This window comes from Protopterus annectens, chromosome 2.part0, assembly GCF_019279795.1.
Source record: "Protopterus annectens isolate FY-2018-M chromosome 2.part0, PAN1.0, whole genome shotgun sequence".
NCBI classification, from domain to species: Eukaryota; Metazoa; Chordata; order Ceratodontiformes; family Protopteridae; genus Protopterus; species Protopterus annectens.
This window is the reverse complement of record NC_056728.1, coordinates 193,234,407-193,254,298: the sequence shown is the minus strand read 5'-3', so window position 1 is coordinate 193,254,298 and position 19,892 is coordinate 193,234,407. Positions and strand designations below refer to the sequence as shown.

Sequence of the window (19,892 nt, the reverse complement as noted above, 5' to 3'; positions counted from 1 at the left end):
AGTAAGCAAGTGCTGGATGTCATTCTGGAGGCAAGGAGGCCTAGTACTAGAAAATCCTATGCTGAAAAGTGGAAACAATTCTGTTCCTGGAGCCAAACTCAGGGGATGGGTACAGCAGTGCCCAGTTTACCGCATATTCTTCAATACTTAACAGAGATGCTTCACAAGGGCCTTTCCTTCTCTTCTATTAAGATTCATGCCTCTGCCATTTCGGCACTTTATAATATGGAGCCACACATCTTCTCTCACCCCCTGCTGAAGCAATTCCTCAGAGGGCCAAAAAGTTTGACAACCCAGGAGAGCCCCTACTCCAGCCTGGGACCTTAACTTTGTGTTGGAAAAGCTCACTCTACCTCCCTTTGAGCCAGCTGCAACTGCAGGGTTGAAATTCCTTTCTTGGAAAACAGCCTTCCTTCTAGCCATCACTTCAGCAAGAAGAGTGTCTGAATTACAGGCCCTCATGTCAGTGGAGCCCTTCATCATCTTCCATGCAGACATGGTGTCCCTCAGGACCAGTCCTTCCTTTATGCCCAAGGTGGTATCCAGTATGGCCCTTAATCAGTCCATTAATTTACCAACCTTCTTTTCTAATCCACAGAACAAAGGAGAACGAATTCTGCACTCTTTGGACGTGCACAGGCAACTTAGATTTTATTACAGGACTAAGCGCCTCAGAAAAACTGAACAGCTGTTAGTTGCCTTTGCTGCAGGGGCAGAGGGGAAGGCCATTTCAAAGCAAACTATTTCTAAATGGGTAGGCCATTGCATTCATTTCTGCTATAAGCACCATGGAAAACCTACTCCACAGGGGATAAGATCACATTCCACCAGGGCTGCATCTACTTCAACAGCCTTTCTCAGAGGTGTTCCTACCAGGGACATCTTAGAAGCTGCTACCTAGAGTTCTGTTCATACCTTCACCAAGCATAAACACTTGCCTATTTTCGCTAAATCCAGAGCTGGTTTTGCCACTGCAGTCTTGTAGGGCCGAATAGCTGGTCCTAATGCTCTCTAATTCCCTCCTCCCTTCCTTAGCTTTGGGAATCTACCCAGATGTAATGACTGCAACAGTGAAACACGAAGAACATAGTACAGTTGTGTATACTTGCCGTAAATGTAGATGTTGAGTCTGTTCACTGTTGCAGTCCTGGTTACCCTCCCTCCAGCCCCCCCCTGACTTCTATTTGCGATACCTCTCTTCTTGTTTATTGTATTTAAGCTTTCTGGTGTATTTGCTTCTAGTTGGAGGTGTAACGTTGTGTATATTTGCTTCCCATTATGGGGGCACCTGACATCTGGGTTAAGAAAAACTGATGTAATGGCGTCTGCTGCATACCCCTGACTGACGTCATGGAAGAAGAGATGGCAACGACGCAGGACCCAAGACTTTGATAATCAGGACGGCTGAGGGCTACCTGCAAGCACATAACCCAAATGTAATGACTGCAACAGTGAATACACTCGAACATCTACTTTTATGGTAAGTGTACACAACTGTACTTTCTTTGCCCTTATCCCTCCTCAGGGACACTCCCCGAGAGATATTCTAGTCCATATTTGGCCCTCTGGTCTCCTTTATGTTTGTCCTCACTTGCTTCTCATCCGCAAGTTTGTTCACAAATCTCTTTGGTTGAAGAGCAGTGTGATCCTCATTATTCCCTTCTGGCATCAGCAGGTATGGTTACATCTCCCTTGGATGCTGGATCCCAGTCCAGGCCTCCTATCTCACCCATAAGGACACGTTCATCCAGTTATTGGAGGCCTCAAGTTGACCGCAGTTTCTCCAATTCCAATGATGGCTAGATGTTCCAAGCTTTCTTCCCCAGTTTGAAAATCTTAGTCTCTCTTCCCATAAAACCTCTACTAGAAAGGTTTACAAGAGTAAATGGCGAAGATTCACTATTTGGGATTATCAGAAATAATTAGATCCCTTCACTGCTCAAATTCCAGAAGTTCTAGATTTCCTTGCTTCAGTTTTCCAGGATGAAGCAGTTTTTTCCACCATTAAAGTTAAATTGGCAGCCATCTCGAATTGTCATATAGGGAATAATGCTTCTCTTTTAGCGTCATCTAAGTTGTGTAATGCATTTCTTAGGGTATTTTCTTTTTTACACCTCCAATAATGGACTTCATCTGTGTTTTTTTTACAAGTCTTAGTACACTCCCCTTTTGAACCATTTGCTAAGGTGCATCTCAAGTTTCTTTCCTGGAAAAGTGTGTTTTGGTAGCTATAACTTCTGCAAGACTGGTATCAGTACTCAAAACACAGTCTTCCAAGCCACCATATTTAATTTTTCATAAAGATAGTTACTTTATGCACAAATCCTTCTTTTCTACCAAAAGTTGCCTCTGAAACTAATATCAATCAGGTCATCAGTTTGCCAGTTTTCTTCACTAAATTTGAAAATAAAGGAGAATACCCCCTTTATCTTCTTGATGTATATAGACAATTACATTTTTTACCTGGACAGATCCAAAGCATTCAGAAAATATGAACAATTACTTGTTTCCTTTTCTAATATAAGAATGGAAAGACCGGTTTCTAAAATTCCCTTGCCTAAATGGATAAAAGATTGTATGTCCTACATTTATTTGTTGAAAGGTATTGCCTTACCTAAAACAACTGAAGGCACATTCAACTAGGTCATTGACTACTTTGGCAGCTTTTTGGGCAAAAGCCTCAGTTGACTGTATTTGTGCAGCTGACACTTGGTCTCATCCTCGTACCTTTATTGCAGGTTACAAATTGGATGTCATTTTCAGAAGAAGAGCTACCCTTAGTTCCGCTGTAGTCCGGAACATCCTTCCATGAGAGCCACCCAAGGTTACTGTAGCTGGGGACTATCCCATTCATTGAAGAATAAATGAAAATGAAAACATCAGATAAAGAAGTTATGTACTCACCATTACATTCCATCTGTTGTCCATTTTCATTCTTCCTCGGCTTCCCCCTTCCCCCTGTCCTTGTTCTTGGGAGATACCTAATAGAAGTGTTGTAAGGAACCATAGTTCCTGTTTGAGCTCCTGATCTTTTAGCTATTACTTTCCTGTCATAGCATTGTTATTGTATGAATATAATATGTATAACAGCAGCAAACTCTATCTGAGGTAGTGTAGCGGTCAGGGGCATTATGAGTGAGGGAGGAGCTTGAGATTCAGGTAATAGAATCTTTAGAAAGTGGCAGAGTTGGATCGGAGCATCGGATCCAGACCTATTCATTGAGGAAGACTGAAAATGGGCAACACAAATGGAATGTGGTGGGTACATAACTTCTTTTTTCTTGGTGCTGCGGCTTTCCTGCTTTAAAGGTTGCTTTTGCAGATTTATCAAGACCAAATGACATTCTTGTATCATCTGAAAAAGTTTTGACCACTTGCAGTTGTGCTTTCAGTTCCTCATCTGATAAACTATACAGTTTTAAATCCTCCACAAAAAGATGATGAAAGGTCTTTATCCTTCGTTGTTTTCTGGGAGCCAAATTGTAGCCGTGACCTAACCTGTTAAATAGACAGCTGAATGGGTTATGGGCAACACAAAAGAGTAGCAGTGACAGAGCCCCCCTGAAATATCCCCTTTTGAATTTTTATCCCTGGAATAACAGTTTGGCCTTTATCATGGCTTAACTGCAGAGTGGTTTGACACTGTGTTTAATGGCCACTGTAATGTAGTCAGTCATTGTAGGGTGTATCTTGTACATTTGTAAGCATGGTCTTATCCAAGGATATGGGATACTGTTAAAATGTTTTTTTTAATATTCTGTCCTTGCCATACTTAGATTCTTCCCCTTTTTACATTTTTCTATTATAACTTTAACAACAAAAGATCCTTTGTTCCATATGACTTTCTTTTGTTATCCTTTTTTTTCTACTGCCATGATTGAGTTTTCTTCTAAACTGTCAGCATCAATTCCAGTGTATAGTTTATACATCGTCTGAAGGCAAGTTATTGGTCTATAGTTTTTTTGGATAGCTTCCAGGTTTGCTCTTAAGTAGCAGCATTGTTTTTTTCTGTTAACCGGGTTGGCGTCTGTCTGGGGTGCACATACAAATAGTTCTTACTCATGGGTAAATCTCCAGGTAAAGACATTAATACTTTTGAGCCAAAAATCCATAATTTTTAGGATAGCTTGCAGGTTCACTCTTGACATAGGTACATTGTTTTTCCTGGTATTAACCAGGTTGGTGTCTTTTCAGAGTGTGCATACAAACAGTTTTTACTCATGACTAAATTTTCATGGAAAGATGTTAATACTTTTGAGCCAGAAGTTAGGTACTGCATCTGGGCCTGAGGTTTCCCCGATTAGGAGCTTTTCTTAACTTTGTTTCAATCTCTCTGACCATTGCTTCATCCCATTTCATGTTCTTTCTTTTACTACTTCTATCCATGTAGTATCTTTATGTTCAACAGAATCTTCATAGCTATTTCTCCAAAATGCATATATTTCTTTTTTTTTTGGTGGTGTTTCAGTTGCTTTTGCCTTTTCCCAGTTGTCTATAAAACTTTTTTGTTTTGTATTTTTCCTTTGTATTCATCTGCATATCTTCTAAGTTTTTCTGCCTTTGCTCATATTTTTAGTTTAATGTTTGAGATAGTGCACAGTAGATCCTGATCTTTTCTGATACTGTACATTGCTTTTATCATGTCCATCTCTGAGTATTTTTGTTCTGTTCCCTCTTCTACACTCTTGTAACAGTGACACCTCTTGTATAGTTTTCTCTATTCAGTACTTCCATGATGGGATTTGATTTCTCCCCTTCCTTTCCCTTATTGACGTGTGTTTTTGTGGTAAGACTTTATCTGTTAATTTAGCTGCACAGTAATATAGCCTATTTACTTCTGTTATATCACATGAATCTCTATGTACAGTCCTAATTATTGTGCTCATTTGTTTTATCAAACTTCTAACTTTTTGGGTTTTATTGACTTTCTGTAGTCTATTTCTTTCATCGATCTTAATACATCTGTCCATTTCTGTTAGATCAAGCAACTGTTTTCTTAGATCATTTTCTTCTAAACTGAAGACATATTCCACAGCATCATCCTGTGTCATCCATTGCTCTTTTGTATGGGAACTCACTGGCCTGTCACCCCACAACATTGACGGTGTCAGAGTTGTCGCAGTTTCCTGTTCCTCCTCTTGCTGTACAACTCCAACTCGACATTTGCACTAGTTTCCTGTAGAAGACTCCAAAGTGTCTTCATATGGCAACTGATCAGATGTTTCCCAGTAACCTGCTTTCTCCTTAATTTGGGGATCCATTGCTCTATCCTGTTGTGATATTATCAAAGTTAGATTTTCTACACTAAATCCTTCACTTCACAGGTAATCCATAACCTCAGTTTCTATTTCTTTAACTTCTCCAGTACTTATTCTCTTTTCTAAGTTTCCTCTTTGTTTTCTATTTTTTTTGTATTGTGAAGTTTTTCATGTCTGGATGCCTTTACCTGTATTTCTCTTTGAATATCTTTAAGGTTGCTTTTTTTATATTGATTAATTTGGCATTCTGTTTTGCATAAATATTGCACCATGTCAGATCTCTTTCTTTCCCATGTACATATTTCTTTCTTATACCGTTCTAAAATCTCTAGATTTTGTTCTTTATATTTTCACTCTTCCTCCGTCATTTTTTTCCAAACGGCCCAGGGTTTCTTGGTCTATATAATGTTTTTCATTAATGAACACATTTTTATTTGAAGGTTGATAGATTTTCTTGTGCAAGTGTTTGTCATTCCTCTAATTTCTTTAATTTTTTTTGAATATCTCCTGTCTGGAAATTCTGGGCTTCTTGCATAATAGTTGCACTACATAATTTCTTTATTATCCCCAATAGTCCACTCTATTGTCTTTATGGCTCTTTGGGCTATCCTCCCCCTGGGCCTGGCCTAGCCCCATTGTAGGAATTTTTCCAGATCTTGAGGATTCTACACTGTCATTTTTTTCTAGTCCTGGCACCAGTGCTCCTACCAGGATTAGGCATGTTCTATCTTTGGTCTTGTGCACCCAGCTACTTTTTTTTTATTTTTTAACCTTCTGTTTGTAATATATGCTATGTAAAATAGTCTGTATATTACTGTCATCTTGGTGAGATTTTGAGAAAAGCAGGGCCCACCTCCTGAAGGTACTCAGCAAGACTTGAGGATTAATTAATTTTCAGCGCTACCACTCTCCTTTGTTTGCTGATTTTTGTCATCTCTTCTTTACTTCACCACGTGACCTCTGTGATGTCTTAGAAAAAACACTAGCCTGTCCTCGTGGCATTGGGGGTGTAATGATCTGACTGTGGCTCAGGCCGGCCAAAATCACATTGTAGGTTGGACACTTGATGGCACAAGAAAGAAGAAAGGCTGGGCAAGCCTGTTATTGGGGGGGGGGGGGGGTCAGTTCTCAGGGCAAATGTGTGCAGATTGATTTTCTTGGTGGAGACTGTAGAATGTGCAGTGTTGCCAGCGGGTGGGCACACTGCCCTGCTGATATTTGTCTCTTCTAGAAGTGAGGAGCACTGGAGAGCTAATGCCCCTTGAATGTCTCACCTCTGGGACTTCACTGGATATGTACAAGTAGAAAAATGGGAAGAAAACATGATTATTTGAGCCACTGACCTGGTGACTTTCTAAATGGAGGCCCTTCTCGACTAACTTTTATCTTTCTTGATGAAGGAATGAATGGGCCATTTGCCAAGAGGCCTGATGATTGATAGGCTTCATGAACAAAGCATACCAAATTAAAAAGAAAAAAAGTCCTATTCCTTTGCTTATAACCAACTGCTTCATTGCCCCCCTCCTCAGATGCATGTCTTGGAAAAACTTCCTTTTTGGTGGCTGTTACCACTGTTAGGAAGATTGAAGAGAGATGCTATGACTCTGTCCTTCCTTCATGCTTAAGGGTGTACAAGAACTGTCCCTAAACCAGGCCATTAATTTCCCTCACTTCTTTCTAAGTCCCCAGAACAAGGCTACCTTCCCCAAACCTTTCTGATTGAGAGCTTGGGCCCGAGTCAATCATCAGCTTCATTTAAATAACTTGGGGTTGGGGCTCCCCCACCTCAGATGCATCCTGAAATTCTTGCATCACTCTATTTTGGGAAGCTCAGCCAGCCTGTTTGTGAGTAGGGTTCCTTCCCATTATTGAGAAGGTTGCTTAGAACAAGGACTTTACTTTTGGATCCAGCTGTCATATCACAAGTGCCCTGGTCATCGAAGATCTACTCGATTGTCATGCACTGAAATTTATTCTTCAGGGCCTGGATAGCAGTCAGTTTGTCTGATGGGTGCATGGGATGTACCTGCAATGTTTAACTGTTTAAAGTTTGGTCTGAAAATTGCGTTAGTCCCCAGGGCAGATCTATCCATACACACAACTGACTGGGAAATCTGGTACTAGTTTTTAATTCTCCAACACATGTTGCTAGTTTCTAATAAGCTTGACTTTGCATGAAGTCATGCTCATTGATATCAGGGTCATTATTGTCCTTTACTCTTGGGGTTGTTGGAGGATTTAAAAAAAATGTTAAAGCCAGTGTCTGAGATGGACAGGAGATGATGGGAAATAGTTTTGGATTGGTTTCTTACCTCCATTTCTCTCCACACAGTGGAGCATAGAGTTTCTAGGGGAAAAAAAACAGGTGCCATGGATCTTCCCTGCTGTGTAGCTGTTATGGATGGCACTTTTATTAGCCTGAGGGCAACTTGATGCTTTACAACTAACCATGATGAGGGCTACTGCTCTTTATGGGGTGCTGCTCGAGTGAGCAGGTCTCCTCATTGTGCACCCTATTGCTGATTGCTTCATTATTTACTCAGTCTAGCATAGGTCACAGAGGCAACATTTCACTACTTTGCTGTAGAACTTTGGATGGATGTGGCAAAAGGGTGTGTTGTTTTGACATGGAGAAAATGGCACTTCTGTTTGGACTTGCCTGACCAATTTCAGGGCATATCTTAAGAAAAACGTGGTAGAAAAGCTTGAAGAACTCTTGGAGTCTGGGGTGACGGAGGATGTTCACTGATACTCTTGTCTGTATTTCATTCCTTCATGTCTTTGTGCATTTATGACACTAGTAGTGATTTGGTGACAGTTTGACTTCCTTTTGTGCCCAAGCAGTATGGCATGGCTGTGTCCCTCCTTTTTTAATCAGGTACTTAAGAACAGGATTACTTGGGAAATGCATTTTTTGGCCATTCTGCCCAGGACATGATTAGAAACTTTTCTGAAAAAGATATAGGCTGCCATGTCTGTGAAGTGCCCCCATGATTCCTGGCCAACTTCTACAGAAGAAGTGGCCTTCACAGTGTCTGGGCCCGTAAGAAACTTGCGATTTGTTTCTGTTAACTCCCCTGGTGCTCTCAGAAATCCTGGGACTATACATGCAGAGGGGCTAATGATTGGTTTGGTTCTCTGAGTTTGCCCACATTTGGAGAGCCGTGACCAAAGTCTAGTTGTGGACACCACTAGACATGTTCTGGAGCTCAGTAACCCTCTCTCCAGAAGGATTTGCTGGTAAATCATCTTTGTTCGAGGAGATACTGGGACACAGGCTCAGACACGTCTATTAAAATAAACTTGCAGAAGCCGTCCTAGTGTGGTATAGGACAGGATTTTTTTCAGCCCTTATCAGTCCTGAAAGTGTGTAGAGAACTTCTTCCGTGTTCCAGATATAAGATGATTTTATCTACTGCTTCTGGCAGCTTGTTCCAGATGGTCACCCTGTAGAGTACCTGTGTAATAGAATTGACCAGTGTGTTTTGGCACATCAGCATCTGGTGCCCATTCAAGAAGTTTTCATATTTGGTCTGTGTGGATATTACTTTCAGTACGAAGTGCTGCCATTTGGGCTTCGGTACTGAGTCTTCATGTGAGTATTATCCATGGTGGCTGAAACATGCAGTGAAAGGTTCTCCCAGCGCACTCTGTTGTGTAAACAGTTGGCTACTGGTCGACCAATCAATAGACATCTTAGAGGCAGTCCTCTTTTCAGTGTTTCTGTGGATGCAGTCTGTAATAGCCACCAATAACTGGAGATGTCATTCATGACTCCATCTCAGAGAAGTCCATCATGGCTAAGATGAGCACATATTAATGTCAGACATTCTTTCCTATGGAGCAAGTCCAAGGGGTCATAGCTTTGGTCTTCTGAGTAAGAACTTTGTTGGCTGCTCGTGTGGACTATGTACTTTCTGGGTTTCATGCTAGCCATGATTTTTATGGTACCATTTGTGCACTTGAAAAATGCAGTGCCATATGATGTCAAGGGCTTCACCACTACTTTGTCTCCTAAGATATTTTTTTTTGCTCATTTTATCCCTCATTGTTGACTGTCCTCTTGAGTGACCATTTGTTCCTCATCAACAGAGGTGCCATTGTCCGGACAGCCATCAGGGTTTGTTTTGAGTTTTTATTTCCAGACTGTGAGCGAAGTGCAAGGAAAAGTGGGGCAGTGGACTTGACCGCAGAGAATACCTCCCATTTGTAATAGTCATATTCCCTTCAATCAATCCTGCATCCTCTCTAGCACCCCCCCCCCAAAAGCATTAGTAGTGGTTTACCCTGGTCTCCATCTGGTAAGTAACACCAACTCAGTCTGCTCCTGAGTGCACACAGTCCTCCCTGCCCTTCGTGAAACAAGTAAACCATACCTCTCCACTCCCCTCCCCTCCATTCCACTTCTGTTCCCTGTCTGGCTCCTCTAATTGTGCCATGAATTGAAACCCCCAGTTGCTTAGGTCATATTTAGGACTGTATTCCTCTGTCATTGCTCCAGGCTACCCTCAGTATTTATTTGGAGGTCATTCTTCCTCTGCCAGTATCTGTAGTCATTGGACATCCCCCATTATTCTTCTGGCTGTCTTTTTCCAGCCAAATCTACTGCAGATCTTGATGAAGAATACATTGCCTGCAAAGCTGATAGGACACACATTGCCAAATTGTGCAAGGTCTCCGGTGCAGAAGTGTTCCTTGTCTATCATTTGAAGCTCCAGACAGTCCTCCTAGACCTGAAGGCTGCCTTTTTCCTAGGGATTGTCCTTGTACAGTCGAACAGCCAAGTCAGTCTTGTGGTACCTTAACAACTAAGGGGGCACAGGGTCATATATGCAGGGAAGATATTGGAACATAAACAGGAGCATTCTTTTCTTTGTAGTTCTTATTTCTGGAGAATTAAATGATATGAACTTGAGCTCTCAGTTCATTACTGGGGTTTCATATTCCTTGCCTTGCCAGGGTCTTCTGAAAATGGGGAAGGGACATTGAGAAGATTGACCTGTTTGCCATCAGGGAGAACGTGCTCCTTCCCTCTTGCTCTGCTGGACTGAGAGGTAGTACTAGTGGCAGTGTTTTTTTTTCCCCATGGAGATGTCTAAATGTTTTCCAACAATTTCTTAAGATTCTGTACCACATCAGAAAGTTCAAGTAAGGAGTAAACTAATTCTAATCACCTCATCATGGCTGAAGAGTTAATAGTTTCAGGTCCTTGGGAACCTTGGTACAAGAAACCCTCTTGGTCCCGGACACAGATGATCCCCTGCTTGTGGGAATACAGCTGGCTCTGTTTGTGGGTCTGGCTCCTGATGTACGATGCACGTACAGCAAATATACAGGTAAAATCTCTGAACTGATGAGTGAGGGTGTCAGAAACCATCCAGTCAGCAAACCTGTGCCTGCCAGTGTAAAAGGGTCATTATTTTGGAGGAGTTGTACTCTGCACTGTTCCATTCCACCAAACAGTTGTGGTCTTCCTTTAATACCTGTGTCATATGGGTTGCAATTAATGTAGTCATTAACATAAGGTTGTATTTCAAAGTTGGTGCTCTTCTCTTTTAATCTCCTGATGACGTCTTCAGATGAAAGCACTTATTTGTTTGAGAAGAACAGGAAGGCTCAGTGTTCACTTTGTTTTTGTGTAGAACTATATAGTAAATTTGCTTGGCTTTGGCATGCTGAGATCCTCATTAATAGGTGCTGCACCTAGCACTGAAAAGACCATTATTTTCCAGTATTAAGATCCCATAGAGGTTGAGGTTGAGATAAGCACCTGCTTGGAGATGTAATCTTCTGTTGATATTTTATGGTTTATTTCTGATTAACATTACCATAAGGTGTTGTAATTGTATAGGTGTATACACGAGTTACCTGATGTGGCCTTGTTAGTAATTGGTTTCAGTTAATACATAGCCCCTATACATGTGTTATCTTTAACTGGATAAAATGACTTTTTGAAGAGCAGAATTATGGCCATGCACCAGCTGGGGAGGCAGTTCCTTTGTTGATTTGCTCCATTTGTTTGGGCCTGAACCACATAATAGCCAGGATTGACATTCTTTTAAGCCCATTGTTGATGGTTTCTTGACAGAATTTGACATGGTAGCCATCGCATCTTAGAGCTACAGACTCTTCTGTAGGGGACCATATCTGACCTTTTACACGGATTTGTCGTATTGCAGCATGAACCCCTACATCATTACTCCTCAGCTGTCAAGATTTTCAAAGAATGTCCAGATTTTGCCTTGTATTTTTGATTTGATCCTTAGCAAATTTGTGTTTTATTGTCATTTGTCTAGTTGACCATTAACAAATCCCACTGCTCCAAAGGAGTGTCTGCCGCCGATGCTTGTACCAGGAATGGGTTTGTTGCAGCCAAATGTTATGCGTCCAAATGGTCCTTTATTCATGTTTGTACTAACCATCTCTGTCTTTGCTGTGAGTCAAGGACTCAGACTGCTTTTGAGACGTCTTATTTCCATGACTTGGCCATCTGACCTCTGTTTAGGGCTGTAATTTCTTGTTTCCACAGTGATGGAATTGTTTGAGATTCAACCCATTATAGAACCCATCATAAAGAGACCTTATAGTTAGAACTAACTGATATGCGCATGTTGTATTCTAGGTCATTGAAGTTCCTGCTTGATGGATATGGAATTACCTCCCTTCCAATCCTCGTATGGTTATAGTGGTTCTTTGATCAACAGCAGCTATTGGAGATCTTTGGGGCAGGTGGGCTTGTATATCAAATTCATTGTCAGTGTGTTTTGGCACAGTGTATGGACATCTCTGACCACAGGATTTTGCTGAAAATGTGCACAATTCTGACTGGTGAAGAAATTTGCAATATATACCGGTCAGAGGCAGATCTCTGGTTGATTAGTTGCTATGGTAAGATTTTATTACCTGTTTTATCCTCAAGGTGTAACCGTTTGTATATACCATAGTGGAAGACAGAGGTAAGTGAAATAGGCTGAACATTTTTTGGGTTAGTATGACATGAAACCAGATCTTCAAAGTTCAGGTTGGATATAGAATGTAAGGGTTAACAGTGGGGTAACAATGGTATCAACTCTCACTCACCCACAAACTAGTAAACCATCCACTAAATGTCCCATCCCTCCAGAATCTACTCCAACCCTATCGCACCACCAGACCACTAAGATCCAGCAACAAAAATCACTTGCAGATCACTAAAGCCAATAACTCTGCTGGTGAAGCACTATTCTCTTGTGCCATAGCCATATTATGGAACTCCCTCCCACCAACAATTACGTCTGTACCATCATGCACCCACTTCAAAACTTTGCTAAAAGCGCACCTAAAAACATGCTGGCTATGCCCTTGCAACTCCCACTCTAATATCACCCACCCCATCCAACCTCTACCTTTCTTTCCACCCCACTAACTACCTTGATTATAGCAAGCTCAGATGCTCATAAGCCTAGTACTTATTATACAGCAGGAACTTCTTATTGTAACATTTGTTAATGTCTGTTATGTACTTCGCAGATAAAAATTCTAGTTGTCTACTGATGTACTATGTTCTTCATCTGTAAATATGTTTGTAATGAATTGCTATGTTAATCAAATTGTTAATCGCTATGTAATCCAATGTAACTACTGTCTGTTTATTTTAATTGTGGAGCTTTTCTCCCCGGGCCTCCGCTGAAAATGGACCTACGTCCAATCAGACACTCCCGGTCAACAAATGTAAATAAATAAATAAACATGAAAAAACATTTTTTACAGAAATACTGTTGAATATAAAGACATCCATTTCTTTAAGAAGTGGGACAGAAACTGAATGATGGCAGCTGCATGCGAAAAGCACATTTTACTGCTGTAAGTCAGATGGTAAATATAAAACTGGCTAGGATTTGCAACTTTTTCTGCAGGCAGAAATGGGCTGAATGAATAGTAATCGGATATGGGACATTGTGATTGAAGCATCACTTTTTAAATCCTTTTTTTAATGGATTTAAAGTCATACTTTTTTTTTTTTTGCTCACTGACATTGTACCTCTCAACTTTGTTTAAGAGTTCTGGACAAAGCCAAAAATAATGTGTTTGGGGGGGAGATGGTGGCAGAGCCCCAAAATCATTGACATTTTTAAAATATTACTTTTAATTCAGTTCAGATTTTGCATGTTAATGTGTTTTCTGAGCAATTTAAAGTATGAAAAATGAATGTCTGGCATTATTGACTGACTATAATCCTCAGTGGTTTATCAGAAAGTCAAAAGTTTTACAGGGGAAAAGGTGAAAATATGAGGCAAAGTCAGAAATGTTCTTAAAATTCTGGACAGTTGAGAGGGATGGCTGTCATATCTGAACTACTTTGCCCTGGGTCACACACTGCTGTGAATGGCATCCAGTGTAACTTAAGTGGTGGTTATTCAGGTGACAATACTTACTTTCAGTTGGATATTAACCTGTTTGTTATTTTATCAAAGTTGGGAGTTCAGAGATGATTTGGTGGCCAGGAGCCCAGCATATACAATGAACTGTTTTTTTAATTCCCATTTTTTCTCATTTCATTCCTGACCCAATGACCTTTTAGCTGCCTCATCTTGTTCCTGAATCTGGGTCATTAATGGCATGGACTTAGAACATCTTTTAACAGTTTCCTTGCATGAATTTATGTATTTGTGAAGTTAAATGTGATGTGGAATATTAAATTCATTGCACTGTTCTTACTGCTAATGCTAGGAAGCAAGCCTGATCACGTAAAGATTAATAAACCTACAGTTGTAACAACATGTAACAATATCAGTCCCCTGTTAAATGCATGGAGATTATTTCTCCATTGCAAGTAAACTATACAGACTGGCTGCTTGTTTATTGGTGAAGTGGCAAGCTGCAAGAAACTCACATAGTGGAAAGAAATATGTACTTGGAGGAAGAATAGAGTTTAGATAGACCATATCTTGCCTAAGACGTTTTACTTTGCAGACAGTATAAAGTAGATTTTGTATGTCGATTTCATTAATAATGTTAAAGAATGAGAATTTTATTTTAATTTAAAATGTTTTCTGAAGTTTTTTTGTCGATATTCCTTCATGATTACAGAGGACAGATGCCTGCAGAAGCTGAAACAAACTATCTGAATAAAGCTAAGTGGCTGGAAATGTATGGTGTTGACATGCATGTTGTCAAGGTAAGAACTAACATCTATTTTATGTATCCCTCCCTTCCCACCCCATGATGTAAAACAAGTGACTTTTAACTGTATATGATGGATGAGGAATTTGCAAGGGAAGTATTACTAAAGTAGTAAACTGAAAGCCTAAGGTGTTTGAAACAGACATCCTGTGATAGCATTTGCAGTAAAGTAGTGGTTGACCTGTATTCATTGCTTGGGATTACATATTTGTATTTGTGTGTGTTTATGTACCTTTAAGAAGTTATCCAAGGACTTGCAAAAGTGTATAAATACTGAGCATGTGCAAGTAATGCTGCCATTTTGTAGTAAGCTGTTAAGATGTGAGCATGTATGTATGTAAGGTCGCTCTGTCAGCTAGTTTGTGTTGTCTGTCAGCTGGTTTGCTTGCATTTTATGACACTGTTATCCATCCTGATGTGCTTCTATGTATTAAAGCATCTAAACGAAATACCCTCCTGCTTGTCATCTGTGCTAGAGAAGGACGAGCGACAGGCTGTCAGAAGTGGCATGTCTAAAACGACTTAAAGGCAGAATGGAATCTAAATGCATCAGTTTGAGTTCGAGAGGCACTTGGTTGGACCTGGAGAAATAGAGGAGTGAATCGTCCCTACTGTACGTATACTTCGGAAAACAAGTCAAAAATTAATTTCAGGTGTTAAAAACTTGCTCAGGACTATTTCTTCGCAAAATATGAAATGAGGCATACAGAACAATCTAAATGATATTCTCATAAACCGATATGTTCAGTACTGATAAAAATACTCAGATTACTATGGAAAATGGTTGAAATAAAGTCCAAATTGCATAAAATTAATAAGATAAGAGGAAACAACCACATTTTTCAATATGTGCTTAGTGAATCCCTATCTTTCGTATTAGTCAAACATATCAGAGTTATCAGAAGTGTGTAAAGTGTTTGCATGTTTCTGCAGTGTTATTTCTCAGAATACAGCCATTATGGAGGATATTTTGCAAAGTACAGTATTTCGAAGAGTTTATTGGGCATTTGAATGTTATTACAAGCTCACAGAAAAGCTTGTTCATACATAATTACAAGGGCCATATTTTCAGTGGATGCACAAATGCACACTTTGTGAGCATGGCAGAAGGATGTCGAAAACTCAGTGCACTTATGTTTAACAGTAATATTGCAGAGAATTGGAGTGTTTGAGCAAGAGTACGACATTTTCATACAGGCTGCATTTTCTGATAAAGATGACTGTCCAAATGCATTTATTCTGCTTAATTTAGCCGGGTCAGAAGCCATAGAAAGGCAATGTTCATTTGTGCATGCACCTGCTATCTAAACAGGAGAGGGGGGAAAATTGTCATGTTGTTGTACCGGCAGAGTCAAGGGAAGACCCAGAGTGCTTAAAACATAAATTTAGAGAAATGTGTAACCCCCAGACAGATGTTGCAATGGAAATGCACTTATTTTATACAAGAGATCAAAAGCCTAATGATACTTTTGCAGCATATATAACTGACTTGAGGAATAAAGCTAAAATGTGCAGATTTGGTGACTTAAGGAATGAGTTGATAAAGGACAAACTTGTGTGTGGTATTAAAGATGATGCTGTGAGAGAGATTTTGCTTCGTGACACTGATTTAACTGTGAATAAGGCCATTGAGATTTGTCAGATATACAAGCTTGTAGACAAGCACACAGATATGCTTACAAATGAGAATAGGTCTAGAAGGCACAGTGCATAAAGCTCATGTTAACAGTGTGCAGCACATGGTTGAAGGAAATGGGCCCAAGCACATGGCAGCAGCTGTAGCCCCTACGACACTCACTGGTAAACCCCAACACTTTCCAGAGTTTGCAACGTCTTAGTGAAGTATGAGTGAGTCACTCAAACCATGGGCCCCAACCCATTTTCATTCCCAACTGTTATAATTGTGGTGGAAGTTATGAATCTAAAAGGGAAAAATGTTTAGCTTTTGGTCAGCAATGCCACAAATGCAGTAAATGGAATCATTTCGAAAGGTTTTGCAAATTAAAATGTCCACCTTCTTTTATTAAAAGAGAATATTTTAAGAAACGGGTTGACCAATTAGAAAGCTGCAACCCTACTCTTTATGTTGATGGTGTGTCAGTGCTTCATGAAACAGTCACAGAAGTAGATTTAAGGGCAAAGAATGAAGTATTTTGTACTGTTCAGATAAATGGAAAACCCACAGAGCTCAAAGCTGACACAGGTTCCAACTGCAATGTTATATCAGCAGTAGCATTTGGTAGTGGGTATCATGGTGAAAGGCTTGATTTGGCTAGGTGTGCGAAGCTTGTTGCTGATGGAGGTGAAGAAATTCAAACCAAAGGCTCAGTAATGCTTTCATGATACTCTGCTGGGAGATGCTACGACTTGGTATTTTGTGTGGTCAAAAGGCACATCCAGTCATTATTAGGGCTCAGAGAGGTTTTGAAAATTAAATTGCTTTTATTTAATAAGGAAATCCATCAAGTTAGCTTGAAAGACCACTACTCTAATTTTGTCCAGTATATTTTTTCTACCTATGCTTCTCTTTTCGAAGACAAAGTAGGGAAGCTTCCAACTGTGTACTCCATGAAGTTAGACTCCGAGGTCAGTCCAGTTATCAGGCCAGCTCAAAAAGTTCCAGTAGCCATGCAGGAGAGTCAAAGCCGAACTATATAAAATGGTGTGACAAGGTATGAGTTGTCCAGTTGCAACTCCAACTGCAGAAATATCTTCCATGGTGGTAGCTCATAAGTAAAGCTCAGATAACATCAGAATGTGTATTGAACCACGAGATTTGAACAAGGCACTAAAATGACATCATGCAGTATGCACAGTTGAAGTCATAGCCTTGATGCCAAATGCCACTGTTCTTTCTGTCTTGGATGCAGAGAGTTAATTTTGGCAAATTCAGCTGGACAAATCTTGATTGCTAACTACTTTCAGTACTCTGTTTGGCAGGTACAGGTTTTTGAGAATGCCATTTGGGATGAATTCTGCAAGTGAAGTAATTCGGTGTGCAATGGAGAAAATTTTCTGGGTATCCTTGTGCTATTATGGTGGACAAAATACTAGTAGGAGGTCATGGTGAAGCGGAGCATGACAGAAACTTTAGCAAAGTTCTAGAAAGAGCGCATCAAGTGAATCTTAAGCTCAATCCACACAAATGCAAATTCAGTCTACAAGAAGTTACTAATGCTGGTCATTTATTTACTAATACAAGGCATCTATAGCAACTGGAAAGGCCACAGAAATACCTCACAAAGAAGATTACCAGCCTCAAACAGATGCCCTACGCAGACGGTCTCAAAAAACTCCAGCTTTACTCTGTCGCATATCGCCTACTCAGAGGCGATCTCCGTCTAACATACAAAGCTATGTCAAACCCAGAGCTGTTGGACATGCTCCACGTAAAAAAATCCCAATCCCTCCGAGCTACACGCTCTATGGACCTAAACCTTGTCACCGCCATAAACAGAACATGCTGGAGGGATAGATTCCTGTCCCAGAGACTTCCCATACTCTGGAACAAACTACCTGTCTATAGCAAACAAAACTCCTCATTAGCACTCTTCTTGATGATTGGATGGGAGATAGGAAATTCACCTCTGGGATCACTTCTGTGGCTCTGCTTGACAGGGGCACAGGAAAATAATTTTCTTGGGTGGCAAAAGGTAGGGTACCGTTTGGCTTGGCTTATATAGGTCCTAGGGCCAATAGCCTAGTACCTACCTATGAACCTGTAATACAGGCCTACGACCAGAACCTTCAACGCAAACTGCCATTCTCGAGATGCCAGCTCCAGACAATGTTCAAGCCCTGCAACATATTCTTGGCATGGTCAGGTATCTAGGCAAGTTCATTCCAGACTTAAGCCAACTGTCAGCACCGCTTAGAGAACTGACGTGTAAAGATGCATCATGGTCTTGGTTAGAGCAGCACAAAAGAGCATTTGATGTCCTGAAACAGAGAATTGCTAGTCCACCAACTCTCAGATACTGTGATATTCATAAGCCAGTTACACTTTCCTGTGATGCTTCGAAATTTGGTCTTGGTGCGGTCATTCTACAAGAGGATCAATCTGTTGCCTGTACATCAAGAACGGTTACCCAAACTGAGATGAAGAATGCCCAGATCGAGAAAGAGATTTTGGCAATTGTGCTTGCATGTTCGAAGTTCCATGATTATATTTATGGTAGATATATCCAGATCAAAACAGACCACCAACTTCTAGCCAGTACCTTAAAGCCTATGCATTCAGTTCCAGCCAGACTGCAATGTATGATGTTGAGATTGCAAAAGTATAATTTCATTCTTGTCTACAAGAAAGGCAAGCTTCTTTATCTTGCTGATACGTTGTCCATTACGTCCAGAAATGCCACAGAACAGCATGAGAATGAGAGCTTTGATTTTGAGTCATGGAAGTGAGACATTTTTCATCCACACGTCTTGAGGAGTTGAGAGTTCACACAGCCACAGATCCAGTTTGATAATGGCTCAACCATTTTATCAATCAAGGATGGCAATCAAAGCAGTTGAGTTTACTTCATGAAGTGCAACCTTATTTTCCATACAGAGATAAGATTTTGTCTGACAGTGGTATCATTATGAAAGGTCCGAAAGTTATTGTTCCAAAGTCCTTGCTGCAAGAGTACATTACTGTCTTGCATCATGGTCACCCGGGAACCGACTTACCAAAAGAAGGGCGAAAGGATTAGTATTTTGGCCTTCTATGTCATTGGACATTGAGAGAGCATTTTCATCTTGTTCCAGGTGTATTAGTACAAAGCCACATCAACAGAAGTAACCACTTTAGCTAAACCAGATGCCTGAACTATCTTGGTTGACAATTACCACCATCATTTTTGAGTGGAATGGTCAACATTATTTGGTCAAAACCATGTAGAGTCCGTGCTTAAAAAAGATTTGTAAATATAAAAAAGCACAGTAACGGAGTTAACACAAGCACCACGCTCAGTGTATCATTCGGTCAGCATTCAACTTTAATGTAAAATAGTAAAACCATAAATATAAACGCTTAACTGAAATCCCTGTGTTTCGTCATTTCTATACCAAAGACTTCATCAGATGCAACAAAATAAATCAGTCAAGGCTAGTCCCTTTGCACAATGAATTATTGCATGTATTTGTATGCCTTTTGTATTAGGTTTTATTATGTATATAACTTTATATAGGATGATTGACAAGCACTTACTATTTAGATATTTTAATTATGTATAGAGTTGCTATTGGTTAGATATTTAATTGATTGTTTTATTTAATGTAGTTTGACTGTGTTAGTACATCTGATGAAGCAGTCTTTTACGGCGAAAGCACTTGTGTTGTGTTGCTAATAAAGTACTTTATATTGGGTTTTTATTTCGTGCCTCAGTCCATACATCTATATTTTTGGGAATTAGCTTTTGCTTGTATTTTTTATGATGGAATGGGATACTAGTGGCATTTAGTGTTTTTCATTTTACATATAGTATA

General features: G+C 40.1%; 1 protein-coding gene across 1 annotated transcript in view; it reads left to right on the top strand.

Annotated features, from left to right (window-relative positions):
* EPB41L5 (erythrocyte membrane protein band 4.1 like 5) overlaps window positions 1–19,892 on the top strand; it is a gene marked incomplete in the record, with an annotated part of 2,576,260 nt that overhangs the window by 802,299 nt on the left and 1,754,069 nt on the right. Inside the window, 1 exon segment of the mRNA XM_044060661.1 lies at window positions 14,328–14,415. Within this exon segment, the coding sequence (XP_043916596.1) occupies window positions 14,328–14,415 (88 nt within the window).